At 39.5% G+C, this 22,032-nt stretch overlaps 2 protein-coding genes across 3 annotated transcripts; one reads left to right on the top strand and one right to left on the bottom strand.

Annotated features, from left to right (window-relative positions):
- Positions 1-768: 768 nt before the first annotated feature.
- On the top strand, positions 769-11,357 carry spice1 (spindle and centriole associated protein 1). 2 transcript variants are annotated; one of them, XM_079806600.1, is made up of 18 exons: positions 769-884; positions 1,175-1,292; positions 1,383-1,430; positions 1,524-1,670; positions 2,589-2,691; positions 2,776-2,894; positions 2,965-3,047; positions 3,144-3,250; positions 3,344-3,463; positions 5,259-5,527; positions 5,610-5,741; positions 5,825-5,945; positions 6,083-6,196; positions 8,128-8,474; positions 10,317-10,500; positions 10,582-10,663; positions 10,784-10,847; positions 10,967-11,357. In XM_079806600.1, the coding sequence occupies exons 2-18, from the start codon at positions 1,200-1,202 to the stop codon at positions 11,018-11,020; spliced, it is 2,187 nt and encodes a 728-aa protein (XP_079662726.1). In that variant the 5' UTR covers positions 769-884; positions 1,175-1,199; the 3' UTR covers positions 11,021-11,357. The 2 variants fall into 2 exon arrangements, with proteins under 2 accessions (XP_079662726.1, XP_079662725.1); XM_079806599.1 differs by having other exon boundaries at positions 10,582-10,696.
- Positions 11,346-21,799, bottom strand: LOC307119886 (uncharacterized protein). The gene is made up of 7 exons (XM_079806598.1): positions 21,301-21,799; positions 17,267-17,557; positions 17,134-17,172; positions 16,793-17,044; positions 16,539-16,643; positions 16,100-16,336; positions 11,346-13,107 (listed from the first exon to the last, which is right to left on the bottom strand). The coding sequence occupies exons 1-7, from the start codon at positions 21,332-21,334 to the stop codon at positions 11,759-11,761; spliced, it is 2,307 nt and encodes a 768-aa protein (XP_079662724.1). The 5' UTR covers positions 21,335-21,799; the 3' UTR covers positions 11,346-11,758.
- Between the last annotated feature and the right edge of the window lie 233 nt (positions 21,800-22,032).

Here is a 22,032-nt window from a genome sequence, read left to right as displayed (position 1 = left end):
AATTATGAAGGCTACAATAGTGTGGTGCAATATTTTATATAATAAATAAAGAGAAATAAGGATGCCACTTTAATATTAATATCGTTTTAAATAATAATATTACATGCTCTTTACATTTAAAAAACACTAGATTAATGTTTAAAGGGATAGTTCACTCAAAAATTAAAAATCGGTCATTGTTTAGGCTACATCACCTTCAAGTTGTTCCAAGTTGTTCTTTCTTCTGCTGAACGAATACATTTTTTCCATATTATGGAAGTCAACAACTGTTTGGTTCATATTCCCCAACTTTGGAACTTTGGATTTTTGATGCGGAACAACTTTTGGGTGAGTAAATGATGACAGCATTTTCGTTTTTTTGGATGAACTATTGCTTTAAAGTCGCTTGAAAAATGTAAAAACGCGGTGTTCGTGTTATATAACATTTATTTAGTTTCTATTTAAACACAAGTAGACCTTTTCTTTTCGTTTCCTTTAGCTCAGCTTGCAGAACTAAGAACGTACTAGTAATGAAGAGCAACCATGGAACCATTTTAAAGCGACAGCGCACTCTGGTGGACAAATATTACAGGATCATAATAAAGTATTAAATGTATCAAACAAAGACAACATTTATCCTAGCTATATTTAGCTTCTTGAAATAATAATATTATATATTATTAAGAAATAATATTTCCTTTCCCATTTTTAGAAATACTATAATCTTTGAGAAACTAAATTAACCTGTTATTTTATAGCCACACAACGCGAGGTCTTTTATTTTGAACTGTGTTGTAGCGGGGCTTTTAAATGTGTCTTGACCAACGCTTCCTTAATCCTGTTACTACAGCACCAACGAAAACAAACGGTACAATCTTTGTCCGTTGATTTTCTGTCAGTTTCAGGTAAAATAAGTCCAACTTATGTCGGTCATTATAGCACGATTAAGTAGCAGTTAGCCAGGATTTTGTGAATTTTAGCATATATGTGCCAAACAAAATAATGGATAAGCTTTCATAATTTAGGAAAGCTTTCGTAATTCGTAGATATAACGTAACTCTTTTTCTTCTTCTTTTTTTAAATAACGTTAATTGCCATAACACTCACTGTTCTGCAAATACAGAAAACAAGTGCAGACTTTGGTAAACACAGCGTATATTATATCCTGCAATATATTGTTTGTTTGGTTCCATAGGTGACACCTGAGTCTGTATTGTGAGATGTCTTTAGTGCGAATGAACCGTCCTTTATATGGTGCTGGTAAAAGACCAGTGCGAACCAAGAAGGTGTCTGCACCCAAGAAAGAATGGGTGGTGAGAAACCTTCATGTACAAATGACACGTTTAAACCTTTTTTTTGTAAAGTGCGTGCCTTAGAATTTCCCTATTTTCCTTTTCTTTTAGGGCACAGTCAATGATCTTTCAGTGCTTAAAGCCACACCAGAGGAACAGGTAAGGTTTCTGTGAAAGCGTGTAAGTGTATATAGCATATTCTTATGCATTTATTATTCATATGTATTTCTCCTTACATTGATCCCCTCTCAGGCCCGACGTCATGAGATGCACAGATCTCAGAATAAAGTCGTGGCACAGTGGGAATTAAAAGAAAAAGCTCTAAAGCACAGACGGAGGAAAAACCAGCCCCCCAGCCCTCCAGGACTTGATAGAGCCCGACTCAACATCATCAGAGAGGTGCATATGATCACAAAATTAAGCTTTGTGAAAACTACAGTAATGTAATATGTTTAAACCCTATAAAGCCTACGTTATCATTTTTGATATGCAGATTTCTAAGGCCTCTAAGTTATCAACATGATGGAAACATGACAGAAAAACCTCATGTACACAATCTACTACATGCCTTCTGTAGTCTGATGGACATTTTATACTTTTTTAGCAAGTAAAATGCCTTTTAGTGTAGTTGTAAAAACATCCTCGTTCAAGTTGTACATGTGTCATTTTGATGGGAAATCTTTAGTGATTTTAATAAAATAATTGTAAGAATAACTTGTATATTGTTTGTAATATTTCAAGATGAACAGTTACTGGACTGAAGAAGCGGTTTACATGATTATTTATACCGCGAGAAAAAAATAATGTTAAAACGTGAGTATCAAGTATGATACATCAGGCTTTTGATTGAATTTTTTTTTTTTTTTTTGTGCTCTCAACAAAACACGCATCGTTGTATTAATCTCTCAATCATCATTGCATTATATGTTGTGTCCCCTCAATAAAAGTACAAAGCTTTGATCATAAAACAAAAAAAAATATTATTGGGAGATATCGAGTGCCAACTGGTATTTATATGCAGTTTATGTAAGTAGTCTGCTATATAAATATTGCTATATAAATCGATTTACAGTACAAAATTTCTTCTTTTTGGCCATTGAAATATCAGCAACTGCACCAAATGTCTTATTTTTTCTCAGTTTGGCCTCTGAATGAAACGTTTTCTTTATCATACTATAGTCATAACAATAGCCATAAAAGCCTGATGTATCAGATATGATACTCAACAAAAAGTATTTTTAAAGGTTCAGCAGGCATATTATTTCCACCGTTTTACATATCAGGTCACAAAAAAATTATGAAAATCTATTTGTTTAGGTGTTTTCAGATCAGTGTCAGCTGCGGGATGTCATTGCACGATCAGACAGAGCTTTGGCTGTGGTGAAAGACCTGTTTGGTGATGCACCCCGTCGACGTACAGGTAGTCGATTCTTGTGCAGTAGATGTGCCATTATCTGAATAAACAAGTATTATGTGCATACAAGCTCATAAATGTTTGTTATAGGCTTCCCCACCATTACCGTGGCACCTGACTGTGAGTCTGACTCTGAGCTTCCTGTTCATCAAAGACCTGATCCTCCAACCCAGCTGTCATTACTCAGCCAGACTATGATGGATCAGCAGGTACTGCTGCACAAGCACCGCTTACAGCTTTTACTCTGCAATAAACCAAGAGTAATAAAATCTTTTCTAGGCCCTGAATGAGTTGGAGGAGTGCGAAGAGGATCATGATGAAGTCCAGGATTCCTCTGTGCACTTCAGCTCTATGATGCACAGGTGTGAAGGACTGTTGATTCACTGTTCATCAACAAACAACTTGTAATGCTGTCTTTAGCATGCCATTTAAACTTTTTTTTTTATTATTGTTTTCAGGAAGAGAAGTCAGTGTAGGCCAAAGTCCTTTCCATGGGGTTCAGATCACCCAGAGCAAGATCTACCCAAGACACCATGTAATACTGCAGTCAGAGAAGACCAGGCAGGTAATGAAGACATGAGCGACTTTATCTCATTGCAGGTTAAATATCATGTCGAGGAACTTTTTTATTTTAAACATCTATGCTTCTTTTGTCCAGCCCTCAATGCAACAGTGGCTGTACAGCGTTTAAAAGCCAGACAGACTCATCCTGATGTAAACCAGTCTACCTCACTAGTCAACCAGGTTCTGAACCCAGAGCCTGTTTCCTCTCAACCAGGTAGGACACTAGGAAGGATACAACCAGTATCAGACACTATTTTTTAAATGTATAAGATTGTTTGAACGGTACTATATACTACTGTTCGATGGTTTGGGGTCTTTTCTAATCATTTTATTTAGAAAGTAAAGACATTTTTGTTACAGAAAGGTTTCAAATATTTCTGAAAAAAATGTATCACTATTTGCATAATATTAAGCAGAACAATAAATAAAGGTTATAATAAATAAATAAAATAAATAAATAAAATGTTTATCGAGTATGAATTCAGCATATTATCAGCAAAATGGAAATATATAAAATATTTTTGAATTTGTAATATTTATATATATATATAGAAGAACATTGGGCAGTTTAACTGCTCAGGACAAACAAGGGACTCGTGAACAACCATCACAAAACAAAAAAAAACAGCCGTGGATCATCCAGGGAACGACACACAGCACTGAGAATCAATGGTTCATAAACTTTTTATCAGGGTTATTTGAATAAATTCAGCTGTTTTTTTGTCTTGTGGACTATATGTAAACATTTTTTATGTAAAATATCTTATTCAGGACAGTACTAAATAAAAAATAACATGCATTTTGTATGATCCCTCTTATTTAGTTAAAATGATTCCCATTTTCACAGATTCTGCAAGCGGTTCACATAATTTTTCATGCCACTGTATATACACACTGCCGTTCAAAAGTTTTTGTGTTTTTTTTTAAATGTTTTTAGAAGTCTCTTATGCTCACCAAGGCTGCATTTATTTTATTTTTTAAAACAAAAGTAATATTGTGAAATATTTTTAAAATGTAAAATAACTTTTCTATTTGAAATAGATTTAGATTTTGTTTATTTTTTTCTGTGATGCAAAGCTGAATTTTCAGCATCATTACTCCACTCTTCAGTGTCACATGATACTTCAGAAATAATTCTAATATGATTATTTGCTGCTCAAGAAACATTTAAGAGTATTATCAATGTTGAAAACAGTTGTGTAAAATTTTTTTCAGGATTCGTTGATGAATAGAAAGTTCAAAAGAACAGCATTTATTTTAATTATAATCTTTTGTAACATAATAAATGTCTTTACTGTCACTTTTCATAAATGTAATGCATCCTTGCTGAATAAATGTATTAATTTCTTTAAGTTCTTTCCCAAATAAAATAAATAAAACATTCTTACTGACCCAAAACTTTTGAACGGTTGTACAATGTTGCAAAAGCTTTCTATTTCAGATAAATACTGTTCTTTTGAACTTTCTATTCATCAAAGAATCCTAAAAAAAATTGTGTTTCTTGAGCATCAAATCATCATATTAGACTGATTTCTGAAGGATCATGTGACACTGAAGACTGGAGTAATGATGCTGAAAATTCAGCTTTGCATCACAGAAATAAATTACATTTTAACATATATTCAAATAGAAAACAGTTAATTTTATAATATTTTATAATTAATTTTAATAATATTTCACATATTACTATTGTTTGTTTGTATTTTTAATAAAATAAATGCAGCCTTGGTAAAGCATAAGAGACTTCTAAAAACTTTCTTACCGAAACTTTCTTAAAATCTTACCGATCAAAAACTTTTGAATGGCAGTGACACATACACACAAGTAATTTCAATATTCTAATTGAAATATTAATATTAACTTAAATTGTTTTATTATAATGTATATTAAAATATATTTAATAATATAATTATTAATATTAATAACATATATTAAATTGTACACTTAAACATTCTAGATTAAATGGAAGTAACTGCTTTTCATTCAGATAAACTTTTTTCTTTTTTTAGGAAAGAGAAGGTCAGTTCAAGCCAACAGGGGGCGCTCAGGACATACTTCTGTTCTGAACGGTTCAGGGTTGAGCTCTCTGGCAGGAAACCAGTCCAGTATGGAGCTTCTGCAGAGTATGCTTGAGCAAGTGGAGACTGAGCTGGACTCTCTAGACCAGCAGAAGCCCATGAGCTCGGAAGCCAGACCGCAGCAAGAGAGACAGGGCCTCACCGGCTTCTCTGTGGCTCTAGTGGCAACACTTGGACGTCTAGCCAGGCATATCAGAAAAGTGAGGCCACACACAGGTGAAATCCAAAAGTTTTGAAATCGTTCAGATAAGTCACTTCCTCACTGACACCACTTGCACACAGAGAGAAGAGGAGGCTCTGAGAGAGGCAGAGGAGAGAAGGCAGCTAGAGGAGGAGGTGAAGGAGCAGAGGGCTTTGATTGACGCCCTGACTGTGGAGTTATTAACACTGAGGGAAGAGAGCGCCACCCTGCAGGTGAACTATTTATCCTGATATTATTTGCAGGTTTGTCCGTTCAGGTGCCATTTTTGATGGTGCTTGTTGTTGCTTCCATACAGGCCAGGCTGCAGCAGCAGATATCTGAATTAGACCAGCGTCTAGATGCTGTAGTCCTGGTGGTGGGAAGACCGGATTCTGCAGAACCATACACAACTCAAATCCCAGATAACACAGCTCAAAGTAACTACGACAAACTGTAGATCAACCCATCATGCACCACTGTTCTGAAGTATCTTTCCATCGATTATTTGACCAGGATTGGTTATCTTGAGTATGTATCTGAACAGTGATTTAGAGGAGTTTATTGTGTTCTATAGAAAGAAGCAATCTGGATCAATCTGGCTGTACTGAAAAGGATCTACAGCAACATGACTTCTCTGCAGCTGTTCTGCTCTCTCCTCCTCGCCAAAGAGATGGTCTGCCTCCCGCTGGTCAGTCTGAAATGCACAAAGATCCCTCATTCTGTCAATTAACACCAACTAGCGTTGAGGGCTTAAAACTAAATTTAATTGTAGAATCCCCACAAAAATCCCCATGGACATTAAAAAGAATTTGAAAATCTTGAAGTATCAACCTAGCAACCATTCTGAACCCCCTAGCAACACCCTTGAAAAATACTCATACCTCCTTAGGGATGAATTAGCAAATACTAGGTCACATTTTTTTTTCAGAGAATGTAATTTTTTTTTTTACTTGGGCTGCCTAACAACCACTGGTGCCTTAGCAATTGCATAGCAATGCCCTGGCAACCACTCAATCACCTTAGCATGATGGTGGTGGGTTTGCATGGCCAAAATAACTCCTTTTCTTCAGAAAAAAATGACAGTTGCACTTTCAGTACCTATACCAACAATCAAATTTGAATGATTGTTAAAGGATTAGTTCACCCCAAAATGAAAATATCCTGATAATTTACTCACCCTAATGCCATCCAAGATGTTCAAGTCTTTCTTTCTTCAGTCGAAAGGAAATTCAGTTTTTTGAAGAAAACATTCCAGGATTTTACATCATATAAGGCTTTTCAATTGCAACCAAAATGCTGAAGGTCCAAATCAATGCAGTTTTAAAGCGCTTTGATGGGCTTCAGAGGCTCTGTGTGATCCCAGATGAGGAATAGGGTCTTATCTAGCAAAAAGATCGTTCATTTTAAAAAATAAATCAAAATGAATATACTTTTTAACCAATTGTTCATCTTGCGCAGATCTGCGAGGAGCTAAGGATCACGTAATCACATCGGAAAGGTCACGCTAGATGCAGGCAGAAGTACCGCCCCATGTTTACAAAGTGCTCGTGTGAGACTAACGCCCTTTAGCAAAAAAGAAAAAAGGTAAAACAACGATATCAGACAATTTTGAAGTTGAAAATTGAGTGTTTTTGGTAAAGGGCGTTTGTATTAAGCACTATTCGCACGGGATTAGTATTACCTGGTGACCTCTAGTATTTTGTAATAATTGCGAAGGTTGTCTGTGATCTTGATCCCATGCGAATCGGCCATGTCTGTAATTTGTAAAGTAAAAATTCCCCCGCAAATGACCTACCATATTTCGCCGAACATGGAGGTCCTGTGATAATATTAGTCTAATACTACTAATATTAGTAGTAATATTAGTAATATGGTCGTATATAATTTTTGCAAGGTTTTTGTTTCTTGTGCGCATTTTTATCCATATATTTCGCGAAGAATGGAGGCTGCATTCATAACGCGCACTGTTATTAATGCCTGTGCGGTTGTCCACATTATACTTTCACTTTAGAATTAGAGCCAATTTGGGAGCGAATCGCTTGAAAGGTGTTTTCAATATTATTCTTAATGAAAAACACAAAAACAGAACAGTATAATGACAAGCTCGATTTCTTAATCACACGAGGTCCCCAGATAATACTTTATCCTGTGCCAATAGGACTTTAGTCTTCAATTTGATGAACAATTTAGGTTAAAAAGTATATTCATTTTTATTTATTCTTTTAAATGACCGATCGTTTTGCTAGATAAGACCCTATTCCTCATCTGGGATCCCGCAGAGCCTCTGAAGCCTATTGAAGCGATTTGAAACTGCATTGATTTAGACCTTCGGCATTTTGGTTGCAATTGAAAAGCATTATAGGATGAAAAATCCTGGAATGTTTTCTTCAAAAAACGTAGTTTCTTTTCGACTGAAGAAAGAAAGACATGAACATCTTGGGTGAGATGGGGGTGAGTAAATTATCAGGAAATTTTCATTTTGGAGTAAACTAATCCTTTAAGCAGCAACTGAGTTTTGAGGTTAAAAAAGTCTTAGGAAGTCACTTTTCTCTCTTTTGAAAGTTTAAATGACTCATGAATGTGAGTATGACTCACCAGTATTTCTCTTACTTCTCCCAGTGTGTCGTCCACATCCACACGCACCCCCACTTCCCTACAGTGGCTCCTATTCAGCAACAGGAAGCCAGGGTTCACTAGAGGACTTCGACATCTCCATCTCTCCTTCCTCCTTTGCCAGCCTACCACGGCCCATTCCTCTGCTGGACGATCTCTCACAGGACGCCATGCTAGGGGAGATTGCGGAACTGACCCGTCAGAACGCAGCGATTCGGGCCCAGTTGGGGCAGCACCGACCGTCTCCAACTGGAGCTTCAGTATCGAGGGAGCAGAGCGCAGACCGGCAGTCCTCAACAAATTCTGTAGTTAGACATGTGTCGCCCTCTACAGAGCCACAGCGCACACAGCAGGTTAGTTGCATATTGTGGAATAGGTGTAAGGTAGTTTTTCATATCATATAAACACTCACCTAAAGGATTATTAGGAACACCTGTTCAATTTCTCATTAATGCAATTATCTAATCAACCAATCATATGGCAGTTGCTTCAATGCATTTAGGGGTGTGGTCCTGGTCAAGACAATCTCCTGAACTCCAAACTGAATGTCAGAATGGGAAAGAAAGGTGATTTAAGCAATTTTGAGCGTGGCATGGTTGTTGGTGCCAGACGGGCCGGTCTGAGTTTTTCACAATCTGCTCAGTTACTGGGATTTTCACGCACAACCATTTCTAGGGTTTACAAAGAATGGTGTGAAAAGGGAAAAACATCCAGTATGCGGCAGTCCTGTGGCCGAAAATGCCTTGTTGATGCTAGAGGTCAGAGGAGAATGGGCCGACTGATTCAAGCTGATAGAAGAGCAACTTTGACTGAAATAACCACTCGTTACAACCGAGGTATGCAGCAAAGCATTTGTGAAGCCACAACACGCACAACCTTGAGGCGGATGGGCTTCAACAGCAGAAGACCCCACCGGGTACCACTCATCTCCACTACAAATAGGAAAAAGAGGCTACAATTTGCACGAGCTCAACAAAATTGGACAGTTGAAGACTGGAAAAATGTTGCCTGGTCTGATGAGTCTCGATTTCTGTTGAGACATTCAGATGGTAGAGTCAGAATTTGGCGTAAACAGAATGAGAACATGGATCAATCATGCCTTGTTACCACTGTGCAGGCTGGTGGTGGTGGTGTAATGGTGTGGGGGATGTTTTCTTGGCACACTTTAGGCCCCTTAGTGCCAATTGGGCATCGTTTAAGTGCCACGGCCTACCTGAGTATTGTTTCTGACCATGTCCATCACTTTATGACCACCATGTACCCATCCTCTGATGGCTACTTCCAGCAGGATAATGCACCATGTCACAAAGCTCGAATCATTTCAAATTGGTTTCTTGAACATGAAAATGAGTTCACTGTACTAAAATAACCCCCACAGTCACCAGATCTCAACCCAATAGAGCATCTTTGGGGAAGCTTCGTGCCCTGGATGTGCATCCCACAAATCTCCATCAACTGCAAGATGCTATCCTATCAATATGGGCCAACATTTCTAAAGAATGCTTTCAGCACCTTGTTGAATCAATGCCACGTAGAATTAAGGCAGTTCTGAAGGCGAAAGGGGGTCAAACACAGTATTAGTATGGTGTTCTAATAATCCTTTAGGTGAGTGTATATCTCACAACTTTCTCATAATTGTGCCCCTATATCTCTCAATTGTGACACAACTGTATTTTTGTGGAAACAGTGATGCTTTCATTCATCAAGGATTCTTTGATGAATATTAAGTGAAAAAAAAATCTTAGTAATTCTGAATAAAGTAGATTTATTTAAACAAACATTTTTACTGACCCCAAACTTTTAAACCCTTTTCTCACATTTGCCAAGATTTCTCATAATTGTACAATTTTATCTCACAAGAGTTCCGATCCTTGATTATGATTGGCCAAGCTGCGTTTGAAGCCATTGTAAAATACTCTATACAAACCCGTGACCTCATTCTGTTAAACATTGCTGAAGAACCACATTGCTTGGAGGAAGAATTATGCAATTTTTTGTTGTTGTTGTTGTTGCTGCTGTGTCTTTATGTTATGAAATCCTGTCATGTATATGGAGTAACCATTTTATTAAAGTAATACTTCTTGGGGCTTTTTTTTTTTACTTTTCCACATTTACTCTGAGGTGGAAACAGGCTTCCATAGAACACAGTGAGTCTGGATGTGGTAGTTTCTTACACTTACATCTTTTTTGTTCAGTCTGTGTGTGTAGAGAGATCCTCAACAATGGAGATGGAACAAAAACTGCGGGAGTTGAACCGTCAAAGTGCCGAAGCAAGAGCTAAACTACTAGAGCTCATTGAACAACAGAAGCAGAGCACCTCCCTCAGCGTTTCCCCTGCCATTTCCCCAGTACCTCCTCACTCCAGCAGCACCCATACAGGTGTGTGTGTGTCTTTATATGATGCTTACATCCTCTCTCAACCTTCAAAATGAGAAATATATGACTATTTATGTTTTACAGTTGTTAGAGGATTTACGTCAGAGCAGTTTTTAACACTTCCTGAGAAAAAACATTCACCACAACCCATTGCAAGCAGTCGAAGGTGGGTTATGAAAAGCCAAGAACAGATTTGCTCGTAAGATATGATATATTCGACTTGGGAACGCGGCTTAACTGTACCAGTATAATTAAAACTGTGACATTTTTAATTCTCTTTTCTTAGGTCAGCAGGAAGAGTCTCACCACAACGTTTAGATAGTGTGGAAATCCAGAGCATTGAGAATCAAGTATGAGATATAATTTTTAATGCACATATAGCCATCTATATGTAGTAGTTTTCTACCAATAACTTAAGTTATTCATTTTACATATTCATGCTTGCAAACTTGTCTTTTATTTCTGACAGGTGGAAAAGCTGAATAGAGAGGGGTGGTTTGCATTGTCAGCTCATGTCAAGTGACATGAGGAATATTTTCTATGCATAATACCACATTTCAATGCACAATAGCATTCCAAATATACTTGACATCCCTAGTTTGACTGCACCCGTGTAACGCTCCTGTTGAGAGTGGGCCTGCCTATGCAAGGTAACAGGTGTTTGCATCATAATAAACACTAGATGACTTCAGTCTTGTTTGCAGACAACAATTACCTAGTGTGTAATCCTCATGAAGTATTTTAAATATCAGTATGCATGTAGACATACTTGACTGACTGTTCAACTTTATTTAATGTATTGTTTTTATGTTTATTTTGTAAGAAGTGCACAATGCCACAATAAATTTTAGATAATTAAATGCTTTATTGAGTTTGTTTTGTATTTCAAATTTTTATAAGCATTATTTTCCCATTTTGAGGACATTACAAAACCAAAGCAGTCACAAATGTAACAAAAACAGCAACTTTTAGTTTGTAACACTGGTATGAAAACAGTAGCATAGCACCATAAAAACCATCTAACAATGGGAATATACAGTAAGTAATACCTTTTTATATGCTTTAAACAGTATGATTTTTCAGATTTTAGTTTAACATTCACCTTTTTGTGTTTTTGCACTTAAATGGCAACAAATTCATTTTTAAAAGTACAAATATTCCATGTAATCTTTAATACGAGGTCATAAAATGAATCTATAAATGTTGAAAAATATTCTTTCAAATACTTTTAATGAAGTACAGCATGTCAACTACCCGTATTTTAATCTACATCACAGTCCCTATGTGGCACAGCCCACAGCCTTCCACTCCTATATATAAATTTGACCTCGCACTCTAAACCGGCGGTCTTGACTTTAAAGCAGCAGCCTTCATCCCTGAGCTGAGCGGAGTGTCTCTGAGCCAGCGCCTGCAGCTCATCCCAGCTGCCACTTTCTCCCTCTCTGACCCACACTTTCCCACCTACCTCGACCAGAACGTTGCCACCGCACCACTGCATGTCGCGCAGCCCCTCTGCTTTGAGCAGATACATGCATGCGCAGCGTGGCTCGCAAACCTTAAAGCGCCCCCTCTCCTCTTCATAGCAAAGGCAATGCAGCCGTACCAGGAAAGACGTGGGTTCTGATGTGATAAAACGCAGGACCTCCTCCACCCCATTATCGATGGCGACCGGCCCATGAACCCTGTTGACGGAAAACAGCTTTGCGGGGCCGATTATTCGTACCGATTCCAGAATGAACTGGAAGTTGTGGTGCTCGCCTAGTTGTAAGTAGCTCTGCAATTCGGATAGGGTCTCCTGGTGCAGCTGCATGAGAGAACCTATGCCCAGCTGCTCAGGATTGAACTCTAACACAGAAAGTAAGCGATGTCGGACTCCAGCGTCAAAGGCTTCGGAGTTAAAAGCAGGATTTGACAAGACAAACCGCACGTGTTGAGAGACTGTAGCAATGGACGCGTTTGAAAAGTCAATGGTGGTTCGCGTGGGCTGCACCACATCTAGGAGACGTGCGATACGAACACAAGCCTCCACATGCTGTCTAGCTAAAAGGGTTGCATCTTGGTCTGAAGAGGATGGAACCATGCTGCTCAGAGCTTTACGGATGACCCGTGCGGAGACGCCCTGGAAGGAAGTGACCCGGTGTAGCCTGCTGGGCCTGCAGGAAAATAACCCCTCAACTGAAGAGGACAGCTGGAGGCCTTCCTGGAGGGGATGCAGGTCTCGTAGCACCTGAGCGAGGACTCTCACGCTCTGCAGCAGACTCTCAGCATCCCCTTCAGTCCAGCACTGCTCCACTTCCTGCAGCAAAGCAGCCTCCACTCTGCCGCTGGCGCTCAACTGCCCGATCATACCTAGTATGCCTCCGCTAGGCTTCGCCTCTGGCTCCTCCAGAACCTCTGCCATGCAGTCCCACACCAGAAAACTGAAGATGGCCCACACTGTGTGCTGATCCGTGCAGTCACCAGTACACAGATGGTCCCAGCTGCGTAAGTGGTCCTGATCGTGCAGGTGGTCCCAGCCATGCAGGTGACTGTGGATCCCACTGCGGAGGAGTGTCTCAGCCTTTTGCAGCAGCCTCAACAGCAGACACCCCCTCTCAGAGAGCTGGACCCCTACAGATGACAACCAGAGGCATTCATGTTGGTTTCATATAGTTTTGTAAAACCAAGGAATTTGGCAACAAGTTATACATATATACATACACTCACACACGTGTTTTATATATATATTTTTTGTACCAAAAACTACTTGAGCATTTCTTCTCAAGAATTAATTTAATGAGTAATAACTTTTTCTTCTTCATTATATCAGGACAGTTGTTACACTCTGAAATTTGTAATTTTATGAATTTAAAGAAATGAATAATAAGAGGCATATTCAAATCATTATATGTATTGCAAATCATTGTATTGCATTTTTTTAGTTTTTAGTTAATTGATCCAGACAAAAAAATTAGCGTCATTGACATAACGTCATTGACCCATACTCATTACTAGACCTATCTAAAGATAAAATCTTTTTTTTTTTTTTTAAAGGAAAAAGAAATGGAAGTTTGGTAAAAGATGTACTCTGTCATAATTTTCACATCCTCATGTGGTTCCAAACTTTGTGTGACTTTCTTTTTTTTGCGGAACACAAAAGAAGATATTTTGAAGAACTTTGGGAACTGAACAGTTTTGGTGACCATTGACTTCCATGATATGAACAAAAAACAGAGACATTTCTAAAAAAATATACAGGTTCTGGTCATATAATTAGAATATCATCAAAAAGTTGATTTATTTCACTAATTCCATTCAAAAAGTGAAACTTGTATATTATATTCATTCATTACACACAGACTGATATATTTCAAATGTTTATTTCTTTTAATTTTGATGATTATAACCGACAACTAAGGAAAATCCCAAATTCATTATCTCAGAAAATTTGAATATTGTGAAAAGGTTCAATATTGAAGACACCTGGTGTCACACTCTAATCAGCTAATTAACTCAAAACACCTGCAAAGGCCTTTAAATGGTCTCACAGTCTAGTTCTGTAGGCTACACAATCCTGGGGAAGACTGCTGACTTGACAGTAGTCCAAAAGACGACCATTGACACCATGCACAAGGAGGGCAAGACACAAAAGGTCATTGCAGGCTGGCTGTTCACAGAGCTCTGTGTCCAAGCACATTAATAGAGAGGCGAAGGGAAGGAAAAGATGTGGTAGAAAAAAAGTGTACAAGCAATAGGGATAACCGCACCCTGGAGAGGATTGTGAAACAAAACCCCTTCAAAAATGTGGGGGAGATTCACAAAGGGTGGACTGCAGCTGGAGTCAGTGCTTCAAGAACCACTACGCACAGACGTATGCAAGACATGGGTTTCAGCTGTCGCATTCCTTGTGTCAAGCCACTCTTGAACGACAGACAGCGTCAGAAGCGTCTCGCCTGGGCTAAAGACAAAACGTACTGGACTGCTGCTGAGTGCTCCAAAGTTATGTTCTCTGATGAAAGTAAATTTTGCCTTTCCTTTTGAAATCAGGGTCCCAGAGTCTGGAGGATGAGAGGAGAGGCACACAATCCACGTTGCTTGAGGTCCAGTGTAAAGTTTCCACCGTCAGTGATGGTTTGGGATGCCATGTCATCTGCTGGTGTTGGTCCACTGTGTTTTCTGAGGTCCAAGGTCAACGCAGCCGTATACCAGGAATTTTTAGAGCACTTCATGCTTCCTGCTGCTGACCAACTTTATGGAGATGCAGATTTCATATTCCAACAGGACTTGGCAGGACTCGGACAAAGTAAATGGTAATGGACTGCATTTATATAGCGCTTTTAACAGACCTACGGCCATCCAAAGCGCTTTACATTTTGCCTCACATTCACCCATTCACACACTCATTCACACACCGATGGCAGAGCAACAAGTACCTGGTTTAAAGACCATGGTATCCCGGTTCTTAATTGGCCAGCAAACTCGACTTCTCTGGGCTCGGAGGCATCTGGGATGGACCATCACACAGTGGAAACGTGTACTGTGGTCAGATGAATCAGTATTTGAGGTATTTTTTGGGAGGAATGGACGCCGTGTGCTCCGGACCAAAGAAGAAAAGGATCATCCAGACTGTTACCAGCAACAAGTCCAAAAGCCAGGGTCTGTCATGGTATGGGGTTGTGTCAGTGCCCTTGGCAAAGGTAACTTGCACTTCTGTGAAGGCACCATTAATGCTGAAAAGTACATAGAGATTTTGGAGCATAATATGCTGCCTTCAAGAAGACATCTTTTCCAGGGACGTCCATGCATATTTCAACAAGACAATGCAAAACCACATTCTGCACACATTACAAAGTCCTGGCTGCGGAGGAAGAGGGTACGGGTACTTGACTGGCCTGCCTGCAGTCCCGACCTGTCTCCAATAGAGAATGTTTGGCGCATTTTGAAGCGCAAAATGCGACAACGAAGACCCCGTACTGTTGCCCACCTTAAGACTTGTTTGCAGGAAGAATGGGACAAAATTACACCTGAAACACTTCATCACTGGGTGTCTTCAGTCCCTAAACGTCTTTTAAGTGTTGTGAAAAGGAATAGCAACATTACAAAGTGGTAAATGCTTTACTTTCCCAACTTTTTTTGAAATTTGTTGCAGGTCTGAATGACAGGAAAGGATGCATATTTACAAATTACATGAAGTTGACCAGACAAAACATGAAATATTTTGTGTTCATATTGTCTGCAATTAAATACAAGTCAAAGTAAATTTAGAAATCACTTCTTTTTTTATTTGCGTTTTCCATACTGTCCCAACTTTTTCTGATTTGGGGTTGTACAAGTTTCACTTTTTGAATGAAATAAATTAGTGAAATAAATCAACTTTTTGATTATATTCTAATTACATGACCAGCACCTGTATTTTATGATTCACAGAAGAAAGAAAGTCATACAGGTTTGAAACGACATGAGGGTGAATAAATTATGAATTTTTTAAAAGTCTTTAAAAAAGATTAACACCAAAATATGAATAATAATTTAAATATGAACACAAGTATTAGCTTTATGAACTGATCAAACAGAATCTGAGGTCAAGCCCAAGATGGATCTCTCTGGATTGGTCATGACTTACACTGAGGGCTGAGTTCCGCCACTCTGCTCAGTAGTCTATCTGCGTCTTGCGTCTTCTCCATATACAGGGACACTAGAGCCTCCAGCTGGGCTGAGTCTTCTATAGCGACGCCTTCGAGAAAGTATTCCCTGACCGTCCGACGCGGCAAACCCACTGCCACACCAACCTCACAGACATTAAACCTAATCTCATCCCCCACAGTCAAGCCCAGCTGAGTCATGACCTGTTGCAGGCCTCCTGATGGAAACAACACCAGACATGGACAACATCAGTTCGGCAAACTTGGATCTTAGATTAATTTTGGACAGTGGTGTCCCCCCAGAATGTGATTTCAACTGAGGGGGACCAAATTTACTAGCCATATACAGTATATTTCTTACCACAAGTCAGTCTCTCTCATATTTTTCAACAAAATGAGTAATGTTGAAATATGGATCACCTGACAAAGGTAAAGCTGCCCTCAAGTGACCTCTGGTTTCCTCCACTGCTATCTGCACGCAACTGCCTTCAGGCTCTTTATTAAGGTCTTCCACCAAACTATTCACTGAAAAAATGCACAAATTGAATGAAAAATTGAGAACAGGTGACTGAATTCCTAGCTGAAACAATATCAAGAGTTCTAACAGATGCTTATTACTTTATGGCATAATAATTCATTGCATGCATTTAGATCATAATATTGCTGCTGCTGACCATTGAGTTCCTCAGCTAGCTGTTTGTCTTCATTTTGGAGCGCTGTGTAAAAGCTCTTGCATGCCTTTTCTCCTTTCTTCAGGCAGATGGACAGCAGGGTTTTTGCTTGCTGGGTTGGGATAAGTATGGCTTCGATATTCTCCAACTCCAACTGAGTCAGAATGCCTTTAGAGAAGAGATCGTAGGAGACCGGAAGAACCGCACAGCCCAAGCGTGAGCTCAGAACACTAAGCCGAGCCTGTAGATGACGTTCTGCATGGAGACATGACGATGGTGAGGGTTGGGAGATGTTTACATTGATTTAGTAAAAGTGGAAATGCTGAGAATATGTAATGTCCTACCTGATGGACCTTGCTGAACACATGTTGTTTGGTACTGATCTAAAATAAGAGCACAAAACGTTTTAGTATTTGCATCATGCTACTGCATTCATACTTTAAGACAGAATGCAACTTTATGCATGACATAGCATACTTTCTTCTGTCAACCAGGTTCGTAGACGTGGGTAATGTCTCTTGCATTTTCTCAGACACTCCATGAATCTAGAGGCACCGCTTTCGTCCATCTGAACGTCAACAATCTCTAGAAGTTTTCGGGCTTTGTTGGGTGGCGTTCGCTCGGCTTCAATTTCAAAACAGTTTTCTCTAGAGAGCAGCCCTACAGATATAACACAGTCTAGCAGAGGGCCCAGGTGATAGAGGGCATCCACCAGAAGCATCTGTGAAGACAGGAGCCGGGCCTTCACAGTTGGCTTCTCCTCTGGTCCTATAGGGAGAGTGGGGTAAGATCCACTAAGTCCACTTAGATTTCAAAATGTTTCATTTCAATTCAAGTGATTAGACAGACATATAACTTTAAAAGTTCTCCAGAACCAGTATATCAATATAAATAAATACAAAAATAAGTAAATATATATATATATATAGGGGTCATTCCTGGGATTCGGTAATATTTCAGTCCCCTAGATTTTTGAAAGTGGTGGTTCACCAAAATTAAATGTTAAAAGCTTTTCACAATACTTTGGTATGTCCTTTATAATGAATACAAATAATTATTGCATTTAAATAATTTTTATCATTAAAAAAAATCTTATTTATGTCTTACAGCAAGCATTTTGTCATGTCCCTGAGGTTCTTCGCTGAATTTGTACTTGGAAAATAATTAATAAAATATGCACAGTGTCTATAATTTTCAGCAATAATGCAAGTATTTATTTGTGTTCTTTGCTTTTGAAAAGAAAAAATGTTAAAAAATGCAAGATATTTGATAAAAAACAACTTATAAAGTTACGTCCCTCAGTCTGAACTCAACCCCGTCACGCCAACCATTCTCCGCCCATAATAATTTAGACTCCACCCATATGTGACATCATTCACAGGAAGTTGCATCATTCCGCTCTCTTTAACAGCATGGTGCAGAAGAAGGTGAGTGATATCACTCTTTTTATTCATTTTTTTAGGTGTTTTATAGCCAGGGAGGGTACTGTCAAGCTTAACAACTCAACCCCATCACATACATTTAAGATGGAAAATTATGACTTTTCAAAATTTTATTTTAATCCATAAAAATCTAAAATATACTTATTTAATTGGCTGCCATGTGGCCCACTCTTCTACACCACATTAAGAGCAGTGGCCATTTTGAGCAAAAAAACTCAACCCCATCACACTCAACCCCGTCACATTTGTCATTGTTTCGGGGTTGTAAACTTTGTGACAGGGTTGAGTTATTCACTTAATTTAATCAATTATTTCAATTTAAAAATGTAATTTCAATAAATATATTATTACCAAAATCATAACAATATTTTTGTTATAGATAAAATATTTGATGTAATGTTTCCACTTAAACTTCAACGGGCATCCTAGTCAGAAATGGCACCCACATCAACAGCAGACAGGCAAAGGCAGTTTCGTGCACGCAGAGATGCTGACCCAGAAAAAAGCTGGGGCTGGATGCCATAGTGCAGACGTGGCCGAGGCTGCGTCTGTACGCTTTCCCCCGATCGCTCTCCTGTAGAGGGTCCGTCAACAAGGGGTCAGCCTGCTCTTGGTGGCACCTCGTTGGCCGACTCGAGTTTGGTTTTCGGACATCATAGCTCTGCTAGCGGGTCCCCCGTGGCAGGTCCCTCTCAGGAGGGATCTTCTATCTCAGGCGGGGGCCACTATATTTCACCCCCGGCCAGATATTTGGAACCTGTGTGTCTGGCCCCTGATACCTAGAGGCCGGCCTGTCGGCAGATGTGATTGAGACCTTGCTCAGCTCCAGGGCTCCGTCTGCAAGGAGACTTAAATGGAATGTTTTCTGCGTTTGGTGTAGAGAGCGTGAGGTGGACCCAGTTAAATGCCCGGTGGCTTCAGTGCTGGAGTTCCTCCAAAATCGCTTCTTTGCGGGTCTAACCCCGTCCACACTCAAGGTGTACGTTGCTGCCATTGGGGCTTTCCACACTCCTGTGAGTGATGGGCCTTTGGGTAGGCACCATCTGGTTGTACGGTTCCTCTGTGGGGCTCGGAGGATGAGGCCTGCGGCTCGTTCTGGCGGTGGTACTTGAAGGTTCGGCTGAGGCCCCCTTTGAGCCACTGGAGTCGGCTGAGGCAAAGAACCAGACCCTTAAGGTGGCCTTTATCCTGGCTATCACTTCTCTGAGGAGAGTGGGGGACCTCCAGGCCTTGGCGTTGACGCTGACTTGCCTGGAGTTTGCCCCTGGCAGAGTTAAGGCCATCTTGCATCCTAAGCCGGGCTACGTGCCCAAGATGCCATTTAGTGTGGCCAGGTCATTGGTTCTTCAGGCTTTCCATCCTCCACCTCATGTGACAGCGGAAGAAGGGAGACTTCACCTGCTCTGCCTGGTTAGAGCTCTTAAAATATATTTGGAGATGTCTGCGCAGTGGAGGAAATCAGAACAGCTGTTAGTGAGCTTTGGTTCACCCAAGAAAGGGCTGCCTGCTTCGACTCAGACAATCAGTAACTGGATTGTCCAGGCTATAGCCACGGCTTATCAGGTGCGCAATTTGCCTTCACCGATGGCCGTGAGGGCTCATTCCACCAGGGACATGGCCTCCTCAGTGGCCCTCCTTTCTGGAGTCCCGATGCAGGAGATCTGCGAGGCGGCTGGGTGGGCCACCCCGCACACTTTCATTAGATTTTACAGCTTTCATCTCCCTGCGACGCCCGGCGCTAGGATGCTCCAGTCCTAGTTGTGCCTGGTCTCCAGCTTCACACTAGGGCAGGCGTGACCCTCGGTGTGGCCTAGTGGGTACTCGTTCCCCGAATTCGTCGTTCCGACGCAGTGCGAGTTCCCTCGAAAGGGAACGGCTCGGGTTATTTCTATAACCCTTGTTCCCTGAGTCTCGTCGCCACACTTCGTCACGCCTGGAGCGCATGCTTCATCGCGATAAATGACATTACTATGCGCCGGCCCCCCTTATGTAGCTTCCGGGAATGCCGTCACATACTACGTCATGACGCAACATCAATCAGGATTGGAATAGTTTCATTCATACTTCAGACACGCTATTGCTAAGGGAGCGTCCCCAAATTCGTCGGAACGACGCAGTGCTCATTCCCTTTCTCAGGGAACAAGGGTTATAGTCATAACCCGAGCCGTTTTCTTTGTTTAAATTCTCACTGCAGTTCAGATAATAAAGTAAAAACTAAATATGACTGTCTTTATTACATGGTTGCCTAAAATTAAATAGTGTTTTGTTTGAGTCTCAAAGAGGGATTTTCGTATTAAACAAATACAAATTAAAAGTAGGCCAGTGTGTCCTTTCAACCCTGTTACAGTATTCAACCCCATCACAGCATTCTCAACCCTGTCACATTAATATTTTTGGAAAATAAAATAAGGAAGACAATTAAAAATTAAAGCATTTCTTGCTGATTACCACCCGACATGTTAAGGGCTAACACAGTAAAATTGTGGTTTTAGTGAAACATCTAAATTAATTTTTTCTTACTAAAATAAAGAGACCACGGACAAACAATTTGGTTATTTGTAACTTCCATCACATACAAATGTGAAAATGATCATAAATGTTACATTTGAAGTCATTGAATTGGTATGAGGGACACATGAGCAGTAGGTAGATGATGATTTTATAACAAGTTTTGTGTAAAATCCTGTTTAAACTAATTCAATTTTGTCCGTTACGGGGTTGAGAATAAAATGTGTACACGTCTGAAAAAAACTCAAAATAATAAAAAGTCTTTAATGCCTGAGATGGGAAAATATGATTTTTTGAAGGTTTGATATGTGCCTAATAATGTGGGGTATTTAGAAATGTAATCATATGTAGTTCAAAAATTAAAAAAGTACAAGTTGAAATATTACCGAATCCCAGGAATGACCCATAGATAGATAGATAGATAGATAGATAGATAGATAGATAGATAGATAGATAGATAGATAGATAGATAGATAGATAGATAGATAGATAGATAGATAGATAGATAGATAGATAGATAGATAGATAGATAGATAGATAGTATATCAACATGAAACTTACCGGAATTATGGGAACTCTCTGGTGTGGAAGCCATCACAATGTTATATGAGCATAATTTAAACTCATCTTCAAACTATAAGAAGTTCATTCAAATGTTTAACTTTCACATTCCACGCGATTCATCCATGTCAGTTCAGTTCAGTTAATGGATTTCCCGACGCTCTGAGACAGACATTTAATGACAATGGCAAACGTCATTCGCTTTCTGTGTAAAAAAAAATATACTTACTACTAGAGTTACCAAAGTTTAATACATCGGCTAAATGTCAAAGTTTCTCATAAAGTGTCTCGAGCAGTTCCTCAGTGAACCACTTCCTGGAAGTGGTGAGAGCAGCCAGAGTCAAAGACAGCTTAAGTCTGAGTCAACAAGTTTCATATTCATAATCAAAAGTTAAAATCTCAGCTCGTTTTGAAAATTAATATTTAATGAACGTGGGATTTTTGAGTGTGGAGTCTGATCTTGAGATTCGAGTATATACTTTAAATATTTAATTATATGGGCGTGACGGTCGTGACCGCTCTTGAGCTTTTATTTATTTCTACTAGGAGTGTCACACTCAAAGTACGCCAGTCTCATGTTAATCTTGAGTAACAGTGTAAATAATTCAGAATGCATGAAATAGCATTAAAACACTGCTACATTTGTGTATATTTTTATATTTAATAAGATATTTATTTGGCTTTTTAGTCAGCTATCGTTTGCTTCATTATTAACTAAAACTAAAAACTAAA

This window comes from Gobio gobio, assembly GCF_949357685.1.
Source record: "Gobio gobio genome assembly, chromosome: 23".
NCBI classification, from domain to species: domain Eukaryota; kingdom Metazoa; phylum Chordata; class Actinopteri; order Cypriniformes; family Gobionidae; genus Gobio; species Gobio gobio.
This window is presented reverse-complemented; position numbering and strand designations above follow the sequence as displayed.

Excerpts from the sequence above, each read along its gene's own strand:
- LOC307119886 (XM_079806598.1), bottom strand. The coding sequence starts at position 21,334 with ATGGCTTCCACACCAGAGAGTTCCCATAATTCCG. Across the intron at positions 17,173-17,266 it reads AACCTGGTTGACAGAAGAAA|ATCAGTACCAAACAACATGT; the intron begins GTATGCTATGTC and ends CTCTTATTTTAG. Across the intron at positions 16,337-16,538 it reads GGCAGCTTTACCTTTGTCAG|GAGGCCTGCAACAGGTCATG; the intron begins GTGATCCATATT and ends TGTTTCCATCAG.
- spice1 (XM_079806599.1), top strand. The coding sequence starts at position 1,200 with ATGTCTTTAGTGCGAATGAACCGTCCTTTATATGGTGCTGGTAAAAGA. Across the intron at positions 1,671-2,588 it reads GACTCAACATCATCAGAGAG|GTGTTTTCAGATCAGTGTCA; the intron begins GTGCATATGATC and ends CTATTTGTTTAG. Across the intron at positions 10,848-10,966 it reads TCCAGAGCATTGAGAATCAA|GTGGAAAAGCTGAATAGAGA; the intron begins GTATGAGATATA and ends TATTTCTGACAG.